At 39.3% G+C, this 22581-nt stretch overlaps 1 protein-coding gene across 1 annotated transcript; it reads left to right on the top strand.

Moving 5' to 3' along the window:
- Positions 1-1316: 1316 nt before the first annotated feature.
- On the top strand, positions 1317-18633 carry LOC139735300 (EP300-interacting inhibitor of differentiation 3-like). Its single transcript, XM_071646057.1, has 9 exons — positions 1317-1461; positions 8615-8751; positions 9885-9965; positions 11528-11673; positions 12695-12819; positions 13196-13289; positions 15640-15834; positions 16813-16950; positions 18370-18633. Exons 2-9 carry the CDS (start codon positions 8670-8672, stop codon positions 18436-18438), a joined length of 930 nt encoding a protein of 309 aa, XP_071502158.1. The 5' UTR covers positions 1317-1461; positions 8615-8669; the 3' UTR covers positions 18439-18633.
- Positions 18634-22581: the final 3948 nt, after the last annotated feature.

Genomic DNA, 22581 nt, shown 5'->3' with positions numbered 1-22581 from the left:
CACAAAAACTGACTGATATTTTACGGCTGTCATGCAACACAAAACGAATATGACCGAGAAGACACGGAATACACATGTTTTACCAGACATGATGACAGACTTACAAACATTGACACACAGGAAATTATGGTAAAAAGATAAAAAATAAACGTCAAACGCGGACGGAGAAAGTGCCACTGGTGGTCGCTACTGAGCAGCGTCCTCTATTTACACTTTTTATCTATGTATATCCGTAGTGGCATTCACTGCAAAAAATGCCATTTGCGTGCATTGACATTTATATTATTATAATATATGCAATTATTTTGTTAGATGAGGAGAACCTGAAATACAACGTACCGACAAGATACTAGAAGAAGCCTAAGGATGAATTGAACCCTTGCTTTTTGTCCGATCATGTCTTTGATTAAGTACAGAAGTCGCGGCTAGTCTTTAACAAAAGATCATAAAAATATCTCATTTCTTTATCTCATTTCTTTAGTGTAGATGCCAACAATTTGGTCTTTTTGATTTTGTGAATCTTTCGGTATACACCCTGGTCTGTAAACAAGAACAAAAACAAGACAACTCTCTTGCAAGCACCAGTCGGTTTAAAGAAAGATAATTTATGTATGTGTTATCGGGGACGGGAAGTTCGGGATTTTTTTCTTCACTTTTTTCATTCATATATATATATATATATATTTTTTTTTTTTTTTGGTGCTCTTTTTGAGTGGAGATAGTGTGTTCTGTATATTTGAAAATCGGTACATTTGTTTACAAGAATATTCTAGTAGAATGATTTGAATGTGTTCCTTGACAGGAGGTATTATGTTGTGAGTTTTATGGATACAATAATAATGGGGTATATTTTGTGCGATTATATTTTGTATATTATGTGCCTGTTTGAGCATTCAAGTAGAATGATTATGTGCATTCCTTGACAGGAGATATTCTGTTTCGTAGGTAGTATTCATTTTGTTTATGCACACATTCAAGCGGAATGTGAGCACAGCGATTGACATCGAAATAAAACAAAAATTTGGAGGAAAAAAAAAAACACAGTCGGCGTCCACAATCCCCTACGTGATCTTTGTCCGTCGTGGGGAATTCCCGTAGACCATTGTTGTTGTTGTTCTCTTTCCAACGAAGAACGATGTTTTCCCAGTCGCACACTGCTACACAAGTTCCCGCGCTACCACACAGTCGTTCCTCCTGGATAGCGATAGCGGCATGCAGCACGTACGTACGTACACACGTGTGCGCTGCACTTTATGGTACCCGAACCCGCGAATTGAAACGAGCTGTTTGGTTTTTTCTGCATCATTCCTGGAAACGAAAGCGACAAGGAGCAGGAGGACGAAACTAAAAAGGCTTTTAAATTCCAATTCCTAGTTTTACAGCTCGAGTCTTGATCAACGTACAGCGAGTACGAGTAGACACTCTCTAGAGGGCAGAAGTAGTTCGACAAAGGAAACCCTGGTAAGGTTTGATCCCGGTTTGATTATAGTAAGTTACGTGTGGGATTTTTTGTGAAGGTCGATGCGTATGCGTGTCGCCGTGGATGTTTTGATTTTTGTCACCTGCAGGCTGCAGCATGCAAATCGAGTGCAGGCAGTAAAATTGTAATGCTTAATGTATCTCGTCTAACCAGTTAGAAATTCTACTGAGTTATGATCTAATTCTAACGAATATCCTATCTACCACATGTCAGCTTAAATAGTAGACAGAAAGATCCGTCTGTCCGAAGGACTCTTTTTATATTTTGCCATTAACGCTGTCCTCCGTAGGGATCCGTCCGTGAAGCCAGACGCAGTCTCCGCGAAGCATTCCCCGACGGATAGATACAGACCGATCTTTCGGTTAACTAAAATAGGATCTAGATGTCTATAATTAGTAGAAGATAGTATACTATAGATCTACTGTATAACAAACTGAGCGTGAGACTACAGTAGCTAGGGGACTTCATTCATTGCAAATTGCCAGATAACGTACTTAACTACAGATCCAGATAGAGTCTGGCAGATGAGCCAGAGACAGAGTCCGAGATGCTAAAGGCCGTGTCACACCAGCCTTGCGTGCGACTTGCAAAGAACAATTTTGACTACCCGGAGGTCCCCGTAGATATCCGCACATGACAGTACCTAGCAATATAGCATGTATCTCGAAAGTAGTCGCCCGGAGGTGCACACGCATATTTTTTTTACCCGCAACCGTGTTTAGGCCCTGTCACACCTTTCCGGGCAAGCTACTCGGGCTTGTTACGTGTAGGGATTTTCTAGCATACCGGACATTCCTGAGGGCGGAAAAGGATTTGTGCGAGTCAGCGCATGTGTCTTACTTGCTGGACGCGTTATACTTGCGAGTATACTGTGTGACCTTTGTACCAGTCGCGTGGGGATTGACAACTTAGTGAAGGAATTCCTCTAATGGAATGGCTGAAATCTCACAGAATTTCATTATCTTGGCTGCATATGGGACTGCGAAGTACCTGCGTGGGAATTGCCTGGGAAGTACTGCCGCTAAGGGTCTCCTACCGGCGTTCTGCATGGACCTCTACGGGCATTCCCGCGACTCACCCGGAAAAAGTTTTGGTCATGCTCAAAACTTGGCTGCGGTTAAATCGGACTTGCGTGAGCACCTCCGGGCAACTACGCGCTAGATACTGTCAGGTGCGGACCAACTGCGGAGAGCTACTTGGAGTAAATTTGTTTCCCCGCAAGTCAAGCCGCAGAAGTTCCCCTGTACGGTATGACAAGGCATGAATAAAAATTGCAAACATTCTTGTTCGCCCGCTGAAAATCTTCTACGCCCGCTGAAAATCTTCTACGTGCTGGAAACTACCTCCTCGCCACAAGCCCGCGTTATGGTGTGACACGGCCTTTAGATTCTAACTGTAACAGTGTTACGTGTAAAGTAGGAATCTAGTGCGAGGGATAAAGTGCAGTGGGAGGGAAGCCCCGAGGCACGTATGTTTGGTCAACACAGAAGCAATGGACAGCTTACGCGCGCAGCCATATTGTGCACGTCCGCCGAGAGAGGGCTCACTTTATCATTCATAAAAAATACTTTGATTTGGGTTCCGTTCGAAACCGATCAAATGAGCGAGGGTGGTGACTCAATATCTGACGTCATTAGAAAAACTCAGAGTGGTTCCCAAACATGTTTCAGAGAAAATCCAGAAGAGCAAGACATACCCAATCTCCCATAAAAATTAGAACGTTCCTAGCAAAACGTTCAACTCACAATGGTCGACGTTTGTAGTGCATGTCGCTGTCATGACGAGTCGGTCCCATGGGACACACAGATAGGATCGTAATTACGATAAATTTTCAGCTTATTTTCTGGACTTTTTCGGTGTTTCGACGGGATTTTTCTCTGAAATGTGACGGCCTGTTTGACATTATTCAGGACATTCCTAATTCATGTGGTTCCTGTTCATCTTAGATTTTTTTTTGCGAACCATTTATTACCCTTGAATTTGACCTTGTGTACTGCTCAGGGCAGTTCGATTTACACTTTACGGCAAATCAAATATATGGTCACCACACGGGCCGCGACACGGGCGGGTTATGCAGTCGACCGCGGAGCCGAGCGCCACGGGGCCGGCGGGGCGGGTGGTGGCCAAGGTTATGGAAGGATTGTGCCAGTAATTCATCCCACGAATTCCTGTATCGGTACATTATGCTACTACTGTTGCAATCAAAACTTCCACAAATGAAAAACGACTTGACTGTACAGGAGAGAACACAAACTTTTACAAAGACTGCACAGTTCACTTTGCACACCAGTGACAGTGCACAATTGAAAGCCAAGCGGACAACACTAAGCACTGCTAAGGCAGTCGGATGTCTGCCCATCAGTCACCATTGACTGCTCATCATTTCAACCACCAGATATGTTCATTACCATTGCACTATCAGTTCACAGAAAAAAAATACATTGGTTTGCCAACAATTTCATTTGAGAGAGCAGTAAAATCCAGGCTGACAGACTAGCACTGGCTTGAAATCTCTCAAAATCGGTACAGGTACTCTACTGCCAAAAGTGTGGAGGCAAAATTAATCTTCACACATTTAGCACTCAGCAGTCTCAAGCATTTCTCTGTTGTCTTTGTCACAACATTGTGATTAGTGTTCATTGTAGCACGCCCTGTTGATACACGTTGATCACCTTGTTTTTATTTCATTTTTATTGCTATTGTTTATCAGCTTTGTTGAAAAGTTTCAATTGATTGCCCTCTCACTCAAAGTGCTCATTCAAGTCATGTTGAAGTCTTCTAAATAAATGTGTGCACAGCCACTGCAAGCATGGTACAGTGTATCCCCAGTTCAAGACTTGTTCAACACCATAACACAGCAGTACTTTACTACCTCTACATATATTTACATCTTCACCTTTCGTTGCTTTGCGCGCTGAAAAAAACAAGACAAAACAAACGACCTCACCCACATCCATTGCACCAACTGCATATTATTTAGTAGGCCTACATGTGTTAGCATAAATCTGTACTTCCTTATTCAAGTAAGAAGGAAATTACATCTGTGCAGCAGTAAATGCCTTATTGTTTTATGAGCAGTGGATGGAAAGTCAACATACATCACTACCTGTAGCTGAATACTCTTTTGGGACATGTAACACTTGTTTGTGATGTTGAATTAATAAACATTGATAGTGGGTACCGGTAAATGATAAAGATAAAAAAGTAAACCACATGCACTCTGTCACTTTCTTGAGACCAAAATAATATTCCAACAGTCCCTGTATTTAGTAAATGAATGATATTCTCCATTGCAGGCAGCAAAAAAAAAAAATAAATAAATAAATAAATAATTATGAAAATGTTTGCAAGTCTCAGGATCATGCACCAAATTCATGTCACTCTCTACTAGCATGACTAGTACTGGTACCATGGTACCTGCAATAATTTTATATTAAACGCATTCTAACTCTGGCATAGCTCAAAACAGAAAAAATACAAATAAGCAGCTAGAAGTGTGAATTTTATTGTGAGAGTGTGTGGATGATGATCATGCCTGAGGTTGCTACAGTACTCTCGTTAGAACACGGTTGCAACATTACTGGCTCTTTGGGGGTTTTTTTTTCTTCTTCTTCTGTTATTTTAGTCATTTGTTGGATTACAAGAAAACAATGCAACCTAAGAAAGACATCCCAAAGACGTTCTTGCAGAACACAAGTCCACCGTAGCGACAAATATGAGGTGACAAGTGCATGGTTGAATATTATGGACAGGGTGTTCTCTTTCATGTATGTTACCGAGTATTGTAGTAGATACTTATCACACTTTTAAGGGTCATGGGCACATTTAATTTATGTGCACCTAAAAATATAAAGCACTATATTTTCATTGTTTCTTAGTTGTTGTTTTTTCAATTGGCAATTGATTGCATCAATGTCATATTTTGTCATTATATCATCATTGGTAAACAACAATTTTCACCTTGCCCATCATCATTGTGTTGGAATGAGTGGATATAAACATTGCAAAAGCTTAAGGCAAATGTGCAACCACACTGTTAATAGGCCCTACCCACAAATATATCACATAAATTACAGTATATAATGTAGACGAACCTACATCAAATCTACCTGTTATGTACTCCTTTTCCAATTTCTTGAAGGCATTTGTATAGGCCTAAATCCACAAAGGCATGCCTCAACCACCGTTACCGGCACCATGTCCATCATGGTATGGCGGAGACTTGAAGGTAAATTTAGTAAGGTTAGAGCATCGACGTCTATGTCTGGACAGGTTGCCCAACTGATAAGTCTTAAAAAAAAAAAAAAAAATGATTAATGTTTAGAAGCTAGTACTGGTTATCCAGGCTACACACACTACAGTATACAGCTCAGTAAATCCCAAAGCAAAATTGTACATAAAGTGAGACTTTGGCAGCTTAGATTCAGACCCTCTCGTAAGCAAGCCAAAAGCAGTATCCGACTTCACACACAGCTTTCACGTTTCAACAAAACCTTATTAACCTAGGAACCATGCAGCAAAGGATGCATTCTGCACAAAAACCAGCCTAACCTACAAAATAGCACGACATAACGCAGTTGCCATAGGCATGCGCCAAAATGCACGTTCAAGCGTCGAACAACGAATGATGTGGGACTGAATCTTTGCGCCTACGCACAAGGCGGAAGCGCGAGCGCCACTCCGATAAAAATAAAATTCTGCGGCTCTTACATCAGGAAAGTTTCCCCTAAAGGGAAAAAAATGCAATACCAAGTGCAATCTATCTAATCGTTATTACACAAAAAACTAACTTCACCGAAGATCATAATCATGTCACCTCGATATCCCCCAAAATTAACGCTAGCAACACAACAGCTCTGATTTTAGTAGCCCATCGGGCTCACGACACGCTATTGTACCCCTTCTTTAGGAGAATGTGTAGATAAGCGAAAAATCCTAAGATGGAAACCGATCGCACGAAACAGGCAGGCATGACCTCTTTCATTCAAATCTAAGAGGAATAAATATTAAAAAATCCCCAAAAAATGTTATTTATACTATTACGATGACGGAAAAATAATTAACATAATTTGATATTTAATTGATGAAATTAGGGGTGCAAAAATAACTACTTATATGGAATTTTCAGTGAGATTTTGCAACTATGACTGGAGTGTTTTAAAGACATGAATATGTATGAAATGAAGATACCTATACTTTCCACCCTTTTTTGTTTTTCTTTTATTTAGTGCTTATTCAATATAAGGGTAATTAAAAATGCAGGGATCATAAACGATAAATTGTTTATGCTATCAAGGTCGATTACGTCACAATCAATAATGCCGCGGCCCGTTATCTGACAGTGCCGCGCATACGTGGGGGGGGGGGGGGGTAGTATGACGACGGATCCACTTGTTGAAGGATTCGAAACCGATGCGCAGGGCAGGGAAAGATGTAACTGTTAGTGTACTGTTAGGTCGTTACGACCTAGCAGGCCCTATAAAGCACACAGCCACACAGGTTCAAGTGGATCAGTTGTCATCCTACAGACAGGTTTATATGCTTGACCAATTTTAAGGGGAAAAATCTTTTGACAGAAGGGGACTATTGCGTAATGGAGGAACCAAATTTTACACGGTATGACATGAGTTGTCAACAATTAAACTAAAAAACAGCACCAAGGTTCGACATCCCGTGCCAAAATTTGAATTCGCGCAAAAGCATAAATGTAGGTTTCATGTCTATTAAATCATGAACTGCGCGACCAGCCCTAACGCAAAGGCTCATAACTGTGTAGAACGGAGTGCCCCAGGGTTAAGGTTTCACATGTAGCTGGAAGTCAAACTTTGGCTGACATTATGGTCGAGCTAGCCCATCTATGTATTATATTCAAACTGAAAATAAATCAAATTTTAAAGTTGAATGTCATGCCCACAACCACCACATCTGAGACACCAAATCCTTTACATTCGAAACCTGAGCACATTTTGAATTCGAGCTGGTCGCAATACATACTCACATAGCTTTTAATTATTTGTAATGATACAGTATGGCCATGTAGAACAGTATCCTGGCTGTAACCCAATTTAAAAAATATATAAAAATGAATGAGGAAAAAAAGAATACCTTACTCGGTTCAGGTTACCCATCCCATGTTTGTTATTTCCAAGATCTAGATCTTTTTTATCGCTACATGGGGGGAGGGGCACCAAAATCATCAAATTGCATTTTTCGGTGAACCAACAGTGATATTTGGTAGCCCCACTCCCCCCCCCCCCCCATAAAGAATAACATGAAGTTAAATCATTTGATGAAACAATAAAATGATACAATAAACCATGACAATTATCTGAAAATTAACAGGTATGACATAGTGTGTCAAATTGCACTTCCTGTGACTAAGATTCATAATGGTAGCCCCCCCCCCCCATAAAGGATAACATATGAAGTTAAGTCATTTGATGAAACATTAAAATGATACAATAAACCATTATCTGAAAAATGACAGGTATGAAAGAGTATGTGTGTCGAATGGCACTTCCTGTGACTGAGAGTTGTAAGAATTCAGAAAGTAAAACATTATTAGAAAATGAAATAATCCAGTGAACCATTAAAATGAATATGAACATATACAATGTGTTTGATTAGGACGTATATCTACACCTTTTTTTATTAGATAGAAATTCGGATGAAAGATAGAGAAACTAGTTCGGCCAAAGCTGGCTGTAAAATAGCCCGAGTTTGGCTGTGAAAACTATCTTGCAATCCTGGTCGTGGCAGCTAAAGCTGCTTTGCATGCAGATATAAAGCATTGAGTCACCAGTTATTCTCCCTTTTTTTTTGGAAAAACGCACAAAGAACAATGTGCACACTCGTGAATTCTTGATGGCCCCACCGGGCCATCAAAACACACCTTTTCTGTAATGAAAAGTGGTGGCCCAAAGTCTATTTCTGGTGGTCCTGGACCACCGTTAATGTCAAGTCTTGTATACATGTATTTATAATGTGTGCATGTGTGTGTGTGTGTGTGTGTGTATGCATGTTTAAACAGTTATTCAAATGCCAGTTGGCATTTGCAGATGTAAATTTTCAGATTTAGTCAGCAAAATTTTGCTTAAATCTTTTTTTCCATGATATTTTCACTGTCTTTGACAGCAGCTGATTTGCTTTGAGTGGACACTGACACAAAACGAAAGTATTGCGTGGCAACATGACGGAGAGAGACAGGAATGTGGAGGAAGAAAGGAGAGCCATCCGGCGGAACCAGCGAGACCTGCTGGAATTGATTAACAGTAAGACCATGCAGATAGGATTGAGTGTTTTCGATGGTAGATAAACCAGCGATAAATATAACTGACATGCCAAGTTTGTTGCATGCTTTCAATAGTGCATGTCCCCGCTAAAAGGTTCCCATATGAAATTTCCTATTTCTTGGGAAAGGAGAAGCTTCATTTAATCTGTATGTGCCCATTTTTGCATTATTTCCTCCTTGTTATTCAGTTATTGTATACTTATGTATAACGTAAGATTGAGTAAGATTGGGATGTCACACCCATTGATTTATATAGGTAGATCAAATTTGTTACTCATTATCTACAAGGTACATCAGTTTGTTTTTATGGTCTGTGAGCATTATATTCTTCCAGTCCTATGGGCTACATAATTATATACATGCGAAAACAATATCAGTAGCTTTTCAAGATGCTGATTCTGAGGTTTGAACTTTATTTGCTGAAGCTGGTGCCCTTCTGTATAATGTTTAGCCCATTGAGGATGAGCTGATTTTACTATAACGTTTCTCAGAGACATCTGCCCAAGAATACTGTGGACAAGTCTTCTACGGGTTAACATATTACTCATCCACTGTGATTTAGTTTGTAACATATTGCTCACATCAAAAAGGAATTTGAGTACACATGTACTTTCAAACGAAGGGATTTTTTTTATTTTGTTAGCCATTGAATGTGATGATACAAATCAAATCAAAAGCAGATATAGAAAAGTATGCAGCTGTTTCCCAATTGAATACAGATTGAACAAAACATAGCTAGGCAAACCTTTATTATGAAGTCAATGTACAATTCTCCGTCTCAGGTAGATTCTATGTATATATACAGTTGAATATATCAAGCCCAATGTTATTATGACTTTATGAGTGTAGGATTCAGCTTTTATGTTGGAACTGTGCATAATTTGTGTGTGCTTTGTCATCAGACCATTTACCTGCAAAGAGAGATTTGTACCATAATGGATCAACACTTGGATTTGCATGCAATATCTCAAAAGCGTTTACATTGACGTGTATGAAATCTCATGCCATGGCAGTGGTCAAACCTCAGACAAAGTAATCATTCAGAAGTATTTCTACTGTTCATGCCCATTTAATGTTGCTGTTTTTGTTTGTTTCTTTGAATGTTTTGAACAGGAACTGGTTCGGATTTGACCAATCCTAACTCTGACGGTTTGAATGAAGTCATGAGAGATGGCCAGAAATTGTTTGATGCAGGTCAGTGTGTGCAGATTTCATGCTTTTGTGATCATCTCTCATATTTAATTCCAAGTTCATGCGCAAACCACTGAAATATGTTGTTGGTCAAGTGCATTGATTGCATTCAGTATTAATTATGACAATTTGAACATAGTTTTGAAGACATCTGAAGCCCCATGTACATATTGAACTTCCACTGTATCTGCCCGTAGTTTATAATTTGTACTTCTATTTTGGTTCCATTGCTAACCCAGGCATGACCTTTATCTCAAAGCACTCATTATCTAGTGAATAGATGTTATGTAGATATCAGTCAATAGGAGCCTTTAATCCCATGTGTCATGTAGTGAAGACCATTAACCCTACTCTAACTGGGGGGGGGGGGGGGGGTGTCAATTTGACCCCCCCCCCAACATATTCCGCAACACGCAAAGATTTTGCCGCGTCATTTCATGACTTTTTTCTTTGAAGTCTCCCGCATATTTTGAGACCAAAGTTGCCATGTCCGGGTACACCATTCTGAAGTTACGTAATGTTTTGCGTTTGCATGTCAACCCGAAAATGGCTCAAATTCATGATATCGTGTGCAAATCCAATGCAAATTGTGTTTTTTGGTTAAAGTGATATAAATTAGATTGTTTCAACTTTTAATCATTGAAATTAATCAATTTTAATGTAGATAAGCTTGAAAAAGTGCCTGCAACAAATTTTGGCCCCAAAACAATAGAAAACAAAAGGTCAAAAAAACAATGAAATACATAAGAAATTAACAAAAAAATACAAACTGCTTGTGATTGTGCTATTTTTTTGCAAGAAAATTGTTGAATGTGTCTTGAGGAACTCTTACACAAAAATTTAGCAATCATTCAGTCTTTTTAATGGAGTTATAGGTGAAAATATGATTTCATGCGTAAATTTGCATAATTAATTTACTAAATATAGAAAATCAATTTTTTTTTTCTGTATGACCATGTAATCTTGTAGTTGACATCCAGCTCTATGTTAAGGCAAAATCTCGGCGGCCGAGATCTAAAAGGGGGGTCAAATTGACCCCACCCCCAGTAAAAACTTGGTCTTAAATAGCCCAGTTAGAATAGGGTTAAAGCAGGTTTTGAAGTGACTTTTTCGTGTTAGCCATCCCATTCCATGTCCACAATAAATTGCTAGTCTCCGCACCCCCCCCCCCCCCCCCCCACATAGAAATATATGTTTTGGAATTAAGTTATAACAGATTTCAATTTGTTTATGAATGCAATTTATTTATTTTTTGTGTTATTATGTATCTGTAATGGTTGAGTATATTCTTGTATTGTGTACTAATAAGGTTTATTCAGATATTATTCTGTAGTTCATCTCTTTTGATAATGTGACTTGAGTCTTGAATGCATTTTTTCTTTTTTGTCTGTGCCTTGTGTCTTCTGCTTATTCAAGTTGATGACATAAGCTTTGCATGTTACATTGTTTAGTAACATAATAAAAAAAGAAACAAACATTGAATTGCCCTCCCCCCCCAAAAAAAAAAAAAAAAAAATCCCAATAATGAGGTGTCTACCCAAATCTACCCCACCCTGTTTCTACAGTAACCCAGCTAGAAAATGTCGCGGCAACGTCAGAGACAGTCCTGGATGCGCAGATCCTGAGTAGAGTCTCCTGCCTGACCGTACAAAGAGCCAAGAAAGTCCACGTAGATGACAAATTTGATCCCAACGTTTTCATGGAAAAATTGGTGCGTAGTAATAGTCGACATGAAAACTATTGATTTCCAGGACTGAGACCATACCCCGTGTCACTACTCGTGTAGCGAATGAGCGCCGAGCCTTCACAATGAAAGATTGTGTTGCTCCTAGTGTTGTGTTGTCTTGAATGTTATTACAAGGTGTAGAAGTTTGAAGTTGTCTCCAATTGTGACAGAAGTACTGTACAGTAGCTTTAGAGTTTCCATGTTATCTCTGAACTGTCACCTAATAGTACTGTGGATCTGTTTCCTATGTGGTCAGTCAGTTCAGCTAAAAACCACGAGACTGTTTAGGCAGCATTTATTTTTAAGGGCAATGATATAAAGAGAGTACATAGAAAATTTCACAAGATCTTGATTTTTTTTATAAAAGGCACACATTCCTTCAACTTTTTAATTGACATATGTCGAGGGTAATATTGGTACCCTCACCTTCTGAAAGAGGTAAGTCAAGGGCTCTTTCATTATGCTAGTAACATGAAAATATGATGAATTCTCTATATATTTTCATTACAGGATTGTTGTTTCTCTACTTGGACATCACAAATTGTTGTAGTCTTATTCAGCGATAACGAGACATGGTTGTGTCCCTATTGTGACATCATGAATTGTAGTCTTATCCAGTGATAACGGCATATAGTTTTAACCTAAACTTTAAAACTTCATCACTTTTGCACAGATCATCCGAGTCTCCCAAAACTTTTATGTTTATGCTTGATGGAGCCCAATTTGGCAATGTGTGATTTGAAGTATAGATTTGGGCAGGGGGCTTTCCAGGGCCCCATTTTATAAAAAATTGATATGATAGCAACTTTTGCTGGAATGACAGTTGTCATAGTAATGACAAGAATCCAGCTTCCTGCTTGGCTGTTGCCATGGGAAGTCACCATTCCAGCAAGAGTTGCCATCCTAACATCTTTTATGAAACGGGGCCAGGATGTTTAATGCCGTTAATGTGATCCAGGGTTTTGACATTGTCCTCAAAAATTTTGTGGCGTGTGATCTATTGCAGAGAACCTTCATGGGAGGAAGGAGAATGGATAACGCTCGTCCCATGGACATCGAGGAGGCTGGTTGGTCAAGACTAGGTAACCAGGTGTCCACGTGTTTTAAGAGAGCCTCTGCCTTACACTTCATGTAAGTAACATGCGACTCAAACCTGGCTCTCACAAAAAATATCAGACTCCGAATCTAAAAAATTCTAAATCCAAAGTTGACCCCAAAGACGTGTCCGCAGGCCTGCTAGAAATCCACTTGTGTGGCTTTTGTTGGTTTTGTGATGCACAGTTATCATTATGCATCAGTTAGCTAATAATTGTTCTAATCTGATCCAGTCAAGAGATGTTGAGCTGAACAGCATATTTTTGATGTCGTAGCATAACAAAAAAGTGCTCCATGAAAGTGTTTTTTTTTTAAATTAATATATTTCTCTCTTTTCACAACCACTATCTCCCTCCTGCTCTCTTTTCCCCTCTCCCTCTTTGCTTTTCTTTTCTGTCCTTCTATCTATCAGGGGTACATATGAAATAGAGGCTCCCAAAAAACGTGTGGTCAACAGGAACAAAAAAGCAGAAGAACCAGCAGGTCCCGCTGTCGTGCCAGTACAGGTAAGATTCACCTGCTATTAGTACTTTTTAGCTTACCTGAGCCGAAGGCTCAAGTGAGCTATTGCGATTGCTCTTCGTCCAGCGTCCGGCGTGCGTTGTGCGTCGTCCGTCGTCTGTTGTGCATTGTGCGCCGTGTGAGGGATCCAAATGAGGACCTAAATTGCACATTTTCATCTTCTTGCTGAAAACAACATAATGGATTTTCACCAAACTTGGCAAGTAACTTTCCGAGGGGGATAGGATCGCAAAGTGTTTGAATGAGCATCATGCTTTACTTGGGGGCCTCTGGGGGCCCAAACCTCCTAAATTTAGGAATGTTCAATAATATTCTTCTCTAGAATCAGAAGTGATAGAGCTTAAGTCTTTTTTTTTTCCAAACTGCAAAGTCCAACCTTCTATAAAGTACAATGTACTTGGCCGGTATTTTTACCAGTGTGATGGAATATGCAAATGGACACCATGCCCCCAGCTCTCAAAGCTGCCCCCGCCCCAAGTTTCCGATGTTCTCAGGTAAGAGTCTGCAAGAATGCATGGAAGGTGAACGTACGATACTCGGGTGAGCATGAGACCCCCAGGTCTCTTGTTTAAAAGCTGTTACTTTTGCATAGAGATGTTATCGCGAATGAGGAAGTCAATAATATTTTGCGTGAGATGCTTTTGTGATTTGACACCAAGACTATTGTAAGTGCACTAATTAGGGCCTACTATACAAATTTGATGTGATTAAGACCAGGTGGCAATATTTTTGCGTGTTGTTAAATTCACAACCCAATCTGTGAAAATTACCCTCAAAGAATATAACAGCTTTTACAGTACTTTTCCAGTGACTACTTTAGTCTTTAACTACTAATTTTAGTGCATTTTTCTACAACTTCTACAGCTACTTGAAGTAATGATTATACTGTCACTACAGTTTCTACAATTTAAGCTTTTACCACCACTTCTACTACAGTAGTACCACTGCTACTGCTGTTACATTGTATTTTTACTACTGCTAAGATGACAACCCTCCCCCTACTTTTCCTATTTTTCAAAGGATTCAAAAGAAATTTGTCATGCATGCTGAGCTTAGTATTAAGTTGTGCAAGACAAGCTTTCCAGTAGTAGTGGAAAGTGCATTGCCATGGTAACAACGCATTTCACCAAAATGAGGTAAAAATTCTTGTAGATTGAGCTACTTAAGTTTTTCAGCAATTGGCAAGAAACTTGGCACACATGAAGAACTAGATGTTTTTCTCTTCCTTTCTCTATGTTTATCTGTATATTTCTCTTTTATTACCTCCGCCAAGGGAGGAGGTTATGTTTTCATCGGCGATAGTTTGTTTGTTTATTGGTTTGTCTGTGTGCAAAATAACTGAAAAAGGTGTGCACCAATTTGGATAAAACCTACAGGAAAGGTTGAAAATGACAAAGTAACAGATGATTAAATTTTGGTAGTGATCCGAGAATTCTTGTGGATTTTATAAAGGCTTTTCAATATTTTGGTAGGTAGGGTCAGTGTCCTTGGGAGTTACAGCTGCACATTTTCTAGGTTTTCATATGCAAAGTAAAGTGTGTGCTCTAATTTCTGCTTAGGCGAGGTGCGCCGTGCAGCTGGAAGTTGATGACGTAACAAAAGGCTTCTATATTGGGAAATTGGGCAACTTTCAGCATGCATGCATTTATGGGTGGAAATCACTGATCTCTATAGAAGAACAAGATCAATGGTGGAAATGAGCTGCTTGGCAGAGGTCTGCACTCTCAGAGTGTTCTCTAGTTTTGTCTATCACTCAACCTATCTATCTAGGGATCTTGGAAGGAAGAAGTTTGCATGTTGGTGTACATAACATATGCTTGGTTTGCGGTTCACCATGTGTGAGTCCTGAAAAGGACTGTTGGAATGAAAGGAGATATGAGATGATAGGGGAGGAAGAAGAAGCGAGAAAGGAGAGTGAGCAAGAGTATTCTTTCTAGAGAGTGTGATAGTCCTGAAAAGGACTGTGAACCAGAGAAGAGTATGGAGCAAGGAGAAAGGACTCGATGTTTCGGACAGTTGACTGTCCGTCCTCAGGAGTGAGTAAAGGCTGGAGATGCAGGAGATTAAGTAGGCATGATGCGGACGTGGGTGTAGCTGGGGTGGCAGTCGCGGTGCGTATGCGGACGTGGGTGTAGCCGGGGTGGCAGTCGTAGTGCGTATGCGGACTTGGGTGTAGCCGGGGTGGCAGTCGTGGTGCATATGCGGACGTGAGTGTAGACTGTTTGGGGTAGTACGTGTTATGGGCGACGTGTGAGTGGGCTGAGGTTGTAACGGGAAACCTGATTGACTCTGCCCTCTTTCTCTCCCTCCCCCCCCCCCCTTCCTGCGGAGCAGGTGAAGTCGACGGGGAAGAGGCAGGAAGAGGTGACCAACAAAGTGGAGAGGATGGTCGGTATTCTGCGTCAGGTCACACAAGGGGACGCAGATCCCGACGACTATGTTCCCATCTCTTACTTTGAGTTTGTCATTGATCCCCATTCCTTCAGCCACACGGTCGAAAATATCTTCCATCTATCATTTGTCCTAAAGGTACGTAGTAACAGATTTGTTATAATTCTTTTTCGCATTGTATCTTTTTATGCCTCCGCCACGAAGTTGCATTGATATAGTAGCTGTAGGTACTAGGCTGCTCTCAAAGTACCTCTTTGGTTAAAGAATTTGGGCCAGTTCATTTTTCATTAAGTCTGATGCAATGTTTGGGGAATACAGTTAACCAATTAAGTAATGAAACAATGAAACACTCGCACTGTCATGGTACGGAGTCTCCTAGTGTGGCTGGGCCAGGCGGTACGCACCAGCATGACGTAGCACACACCCGCACAAAGTGGCACGCTGAGACCCAGTGCAATGAGCTTGCCAGTGTAGTATTACTTATGTGCTTGACTGTATGTACTACCTTTGATGTTTTGGATTTTGATACAGTGCACTCCCGTAACAACGAACACGGTTATAACGAAATTTCGTTATAACAAAGTAAATCTTCTGGTCCCAAAATTATCACCATTAAAGTCTATGGTACAAAATTCGCTTATAACGAACACGGTTATAGCGAAATTTCCGTTATAACGAAGTCTTTTCCGAGCGCCACAGACAAAGGAAAACAAAAGAAATGTGCTCCGTTATAACGAAATGCGAATTGCTTTCGAAAATACGTAGCAGAACAAATATTTATAGCGTCTCTGCATGGGTGTTTGCTCCTTGTGTCACGCACAGTTTCTGAGGGGAACTTGCGTTTATCATTGTAGTACAGTTATCCCATCACATTTCACATAGCTTTCCAGTGTATGATGAGTATTTAGCAAACATAATATGATATATATACGTGGTTCCTTGTTTTCGTTATATATTGTTTTTGTTCGGTTATAACGGAATTTCGTTATAACGATAACGAAAGAAAACTGCCGGTCCCGAGCATTTCGTTATAACGGGAGTGCACTGTAGTCGTTGATCATATTATATCATTTTAGATAGATCTTATCACTTTCTGATCATGTTGCGTCAATCCAGGATGGCCATGCAGAGATTAAATTGGATGAGGATGGCCTTCCCGTCATCATACCTGCCAAACCTCACATGGAGGAGCGGAGTGGGAGCAGGATCCTGAGGAAGCAGGTCCTGGTCTCCATCGATGTGGAGCAATGGAAGGTTAGTCCTTACTCTGATGGGAAGTTGCAATTTGTAGTAACATATGGTATGTAATAATACAGTCTTTTTTATCCAGGGTAGCCTCTTCAGTGCTGCCACTGCTCTGCCAGAGGGCCCTGCCATTATTGTTCCCCCTTATGTAGGAGTAGTTTGGAATGAACATAGTGAAACCAATACAATACTGTAAAACACAATATATTTGCGGCATGAAAATTTTATGAATTGCCACTGGCATCCATTGCATATTGTGTAGGCAAGAACTTTCGCATGCAATTTAATTTCGCAAATGCTGGCATTTCGCGAATGTTGGTGCTCGCGAAATTCTCGAAATTAAAATGTATGCGAACATTCCTCATTTTACAGTATTATTAATGCTTGAGCAAAATATATTTAAAACATAAATAAAAAGTTAATAACAAAAGCAGTGATAAAGAAACAGAAAACTTTGATCAAGAATAGTGTGCACAGTGAATGTGAAATTAAGCAAATAGTAAAAAGAACATTTACACATGACATCATTCTAAAAGCGGATAAAACTGGAGTGAGCTTGGCCATGTAGAAGGCTGTCAAGCTTGCTTGGTAACGACTTATGGAAGTCTTGATGTAATGCCTTCTGCTTTTTTTTTTTCTGCAGTTGAGTGTGATGATTATGCTTTGATACCTCATGACCTTCATGAATATAAGTTCCACGAGTACCGGGTAACACCATCATTGTTACAAAGCTTCACTCTCATACTTGGCTAGATTACTGTAAAACAAGGAATGTTCATGTGCATTTTAATTTCGCGAGAGCTGAGATTCGTGAAATTAAAATGCACACAAAAATTCTTGTCCAAACTAGGCCTATATACGTTAAATGCCAGTGGCAATTCTCAAATATTTCATGCTGCAAATAAGGCCGTCGGGTCCGATTCGCGGAAATTTCATGCTGCGAATATACGTGTATCATGTTTTACAGTAAATGTGTTACCATGGGAGTATGGTTAGATAGTAGCTATATGGCATAGACATATACTGATATTTTTTGCTGGTAATGTTGTTCTTTGAACATTACTTTGCTTAATAACAGACACAAATGTTGGAACCAGTATTGCAGATAGAGATAAATATCTTGTCCCTTGTCAGATTGACATAAATGCCAAAATGTTGGCAGTACACACTTGTTTAGAGTGTAGTCCCACCTATGCATATTGTTTGTTCCCTTGATTTAAAGCTATGAATGGGAACCTTGCTTAGAGTTTACAAACACAAGCATGGCATCATGTTTGTTTTGGAAAAAAAAAACACACATACAAAAACAGAACAAAACATACATGTATTTATGGACTTGAATAAGAATGTGGTGAAGGAAAAAGCACAATCGAAGTGAAGAATATGTCTTTTCTTTACCCTTCCCCCTTCTTTTTTGTTTCTCTTTAGAAATTGATAGAGGCATTTGAAATCACGGAGGCACTAATTCCTTCAGAAGAGCAAAACGGGCATGTTTGAGTCCTATCCAGCAACTCCGCTCCACTCTGCCCGGCTACCCACTTTGGGGAAGGGTCAACGGCCACACATTCCTTCTGACATTCAAAGTTTGTGCCATCTTACCTCTGAGCAGCTGATTGAAGAGGTGTGTCTGTCCCTCTAAAGAGTATTCCATCAACAAGGAGTACTAATGCTTGGAATTGGTTGCTCCCCTTACTGCACTTGTAATGCGAGTGTTTCTATACATCATGCTGCTGTGTAAAGCAGCATAGTATTCCTCTTCTGTGCATATTTTATTGTTGCTGATTTTTTTTTATGTGCTTCTGTTTATGCAGGGGTGTGAGATACCTTGGTATGGTAGTTTGTTGGGTTTTTTTTTCTACCGTAGTTACATGTTCTATTTTAGAAACAAACTGTGTTCAATGAATCAAAAGGAGAAGTCAGTGGCAGTGGGGATTGTCTGTGTACATTCTGCCCTCGGGAAAGGGCTTGGTAAGCATAAGAGTTTCTTTCTATTATTACAATAGTACAGAGATAATAAGATTCAAGACAAACTCTGGAGTCTCAAATAACTTTCATGTGAAAGAAGACATTTTGAGTAATGTTGAATACTCTTCAGTGGTAGTGAGAAATTCCCCCCTAAAAATGCAAATGTGTATCCACTGTGACCATCGCAGTCTATTGTCAGAATAGTGCTCTTTCGCCCATCAGTAACATGGTACTATTTGTAGAAATCTGATGTATTTTCCCCACTTTTGTTGATGCATGTTAAGAGCCGCTCTTGGACATATTAATTGTGCCTTAATCATACCACATTGTTTGTGCCTTATTAGAATCATAGCACATTGTGTGCACATTCTGTATGTGAGCAGAAATTTTTACATACTGTCTTTTTGTAATTGTCTTTTCATGTTCATGAAAATTTATAGTGGTAGTACAGTCACACTAGTTTGAGCACACAATGCAGTATACTGTGTGATGGAGAGTTGATATTATGACGGTTTCTTCCTGTTTGAAGTTAATGTGTGGTAAATCTTTGCAGTAGTGGACTTCAGGTAAGTCAACACACTGCATAATAGCTAATGCAATGAAAAAGCCCAGATATATTTTCTACTGAAATTCTACATGTAGGTCAACGTTTACAAGTGAACATATTGCCTGTGTCAGCATGATTTCTTGGTCTCGCCTTAGAAAAGCCTGTGTTACGTCAACTGGTACTTTCGCCATGATAAACACGGAAGACATGAAAGTAAGATTACTGAGCGTTACATACTACAAGACAAGAATGGCTGACTCATCAGCAATGTGATCCAATTCAGTGCAATGTCAACTTGGTAGCAAGTGTGGATTGTTCAGTGTAGATAGTTAACATGCAGTGCATACATGAGAATCGTTCTTGTTAGTATGAACGTGCGAGAAAGCTCAGAGTACCAGCTCTCCAACCATTTGCATTCTTTCAGTATGAAGAGGCAATGGTGAAAATCTATTTAATGTACTATCTGAAGATAAAAAAATTTGCAAACCCCAGCAGAGTTAGGAAGAGCTTGCGCAGAAAACATTTTGTACTACAGTAATTATTTATCTTTTTTTTTTGGTAGGGTCATAGAGAGGAAAATTGCTCTGAAGGTAAGATACTGTATTAAAACCCAAGTTATGAATTAGAAATTAGTTAAAAAGTAATGCAGAACAAGATGATTGGAAACAGAATAGAAGTGTTGATCATTACAGTCTTTATTTCTGTTATTGGTGTTATTACACTTGTATTATTCTAGGTATTATTTTCATGTAAACTGCCCATTGCACAGATTCCCATGTTGTACATGTACAGTAGTATCAATTGTGTCCAACTTATTAACATAATGCCTGTTAGCACCATTGATAATAATATTGATATTGAGCAAGTAGTCTACATGAACTACATGACCCTGTATCTCCACAACCCTTCTAGTGCCTTAAAAGTGCACCATCAATATGCAGTACTATTTTGTGGTTGATTGATTACTAAAGATTTCTGCATGAACTTCTCTGGCATCTTTCCATACACTGTATTTTACCATTCATGTAATCACAGCTATTTATTACATTGTATGAGTGTGTGTTGAAACAACGCATTTCATGTGGCAATGTACTAAATATTCAGGATTTAAATTGCAGCTTACCAGCAAGTGTTATTACAGTTGCATAGCCTACAAATTAGATGTATAATGTAAATGTATTGCATTTGTTCTGCACGTTGTTGCTACTAAATTGAATGATTGTAAAGCATAAGTAGTTAAACTTGCCTCTGTATATCATGCACAACAGGGAAACGTGCAGAAGTTAATAGCCAAAGAAAGTAGCAGTCCCCATTCCTTTGGAGATGTGCAGATACAAGCGACTCTCGTTATAACAAAGTCCTCGGGACCAGCAGTTTTCATTCGTTGTATCGAATGTTGCTATAGCTGAACAGAAAAGTATATGAAGATAAATAGATGATAATTTGGGGACCTATATTCTTACTTTGTTGTAATAAGAATTTCGCTATAACCGTGTTTATTATGATGGGAGTGCACTGTACACAGGAACTACCGTTACCGAGTGTCAGTTCCTGTGTCATTTGCAGTTACAGTAACTTATGTTTCAAACAACTGAAATGCTCAAAGCTGATTGGTTGTTCGTCAGCTGCTACCATGGAAACAAACATCAGTGTATGCTGCATTGTTGAAATAAGTTCCTGATTTCTCACTTACGAAGCTCAATGCAAGAGAGGAATATAGAATCAAACAAAGAAAAAATCAATGGAGTTTCTGCATCCCAACCCAGTTAAGTTGTGCTAGAGTTGATTGTATGTACAAGTGTAAATATGCATATCATATTTATCTAGTGCTTAGAAATCTAGTATTAAGCACATATTAAAGTGTACATTATCACTGTTATATACACTTGTACATGTATTTATTGTCATCATAAGTTTACAAATAAATTTTGTAGATTACTGAAAACCTTGATAACACAAGATAGTGAACCGTGGATTAATTGTGGAATAGAGGTTTTTGTGAGCTCATTAAGACCAGTGAAATACCTTCTTTCACATATTGAAATTTTGTTATATCAGGGTTTGTAAAAAACAACAGAAAACAACAGAAATTCTTGACTTTGGACAAGCAGAATTACTATACTGAGAGTTTGCAACAGTGTTCTTTGTGAAGAGATTCCACTGTATGAGGTGTCATGAAAGGGGAAGTTTCCCCAAATATGTGGAATGACATTTATGAATGAAAGATGCAATATTAGTAGAGCACATCACTGAAAGTTTGAGGAAATCAGACAATCCCTTCAAAAGTTAGAAATTTATGTTTAGATGCCGTCATTGCTGGATGAGAAGACTGCACCAGTTTGTGACATCACTGCAGAACGATATAAAGAAAATAAGGAGAGAATTCCGCAAAATATCATTTTTCTAGCATAATGAAAGTGCAATTGGTTTATACCTCTTTCAGAAAGCATGGGGGAATAATACAGTACTACATGTACCATACATACATCAGTAACAAGTTGAGTGAATGTGTACTTTTCATAAAAAGATCATATATACAGTGTACATGTATTGTAGGATTCTCCCTGTATTTTCTTCATATAGTTGTCCTACAGCGACATCTCAAGCGTTTGTAGTCTCCTCATCCAGCGACAGCACTGATGTTTTAAAACTTCATCACTTGAACAAATTTTCAGATTTTCCTCAAACTTTACTAGTTTGTTCTACTAATATTGCTTCAGTAATGAAATCCACATATATATTTTGGTATTATTCTCCTTTAATAAATCTATTCCACGAGAAAATTGCCGTGTACATGCATAGAGGCAGCAACATAGAATTGAGCACACAGATACAACTACCAAGTACATGTAAATACATGAAGGCTATTGTACACAAGGTATGTTCAAAATACACACTTTTATTGGCAAACTGAGTATTGATACTAAAAGATGTCTTACACCAAGCAAGAACCATAGTCATATCCTTTGAGACTTTGAAATGAAGGAAGCACAGCTGAATACTTCGTCCCACCCCCCTCCCCCCCCCCCCCCCTCACCCCAGTAATCACCATACAAATGCATATTGATATCTCCATCTTGCTTGTGGAGGCAACTCTGGACACTGCAAACACGAAGCCGTGGCAGCCA

This window comes from Diadema antillarum, unplaced genomic scaffold (genome assembly GCF_040938485.1).
Source record: "Diadema antillarum isolate AM-2024a unplaced genomic scaffold, OU_Dant_1.0 seq00000569_RagTag, whole genome shotgun sequence".
Lineage (NCBI taxonomy): Eukaryota > Metazoa > Echinodermata > Echinoidea > Diadematoida > Diadematidae > Diadema > Diadema antillarum.
The sequence above is the reverse complement of the archived record's forward strand: the minus strand, read 5'-3'. Positions and strand labels throughout refer to the sequence as shown.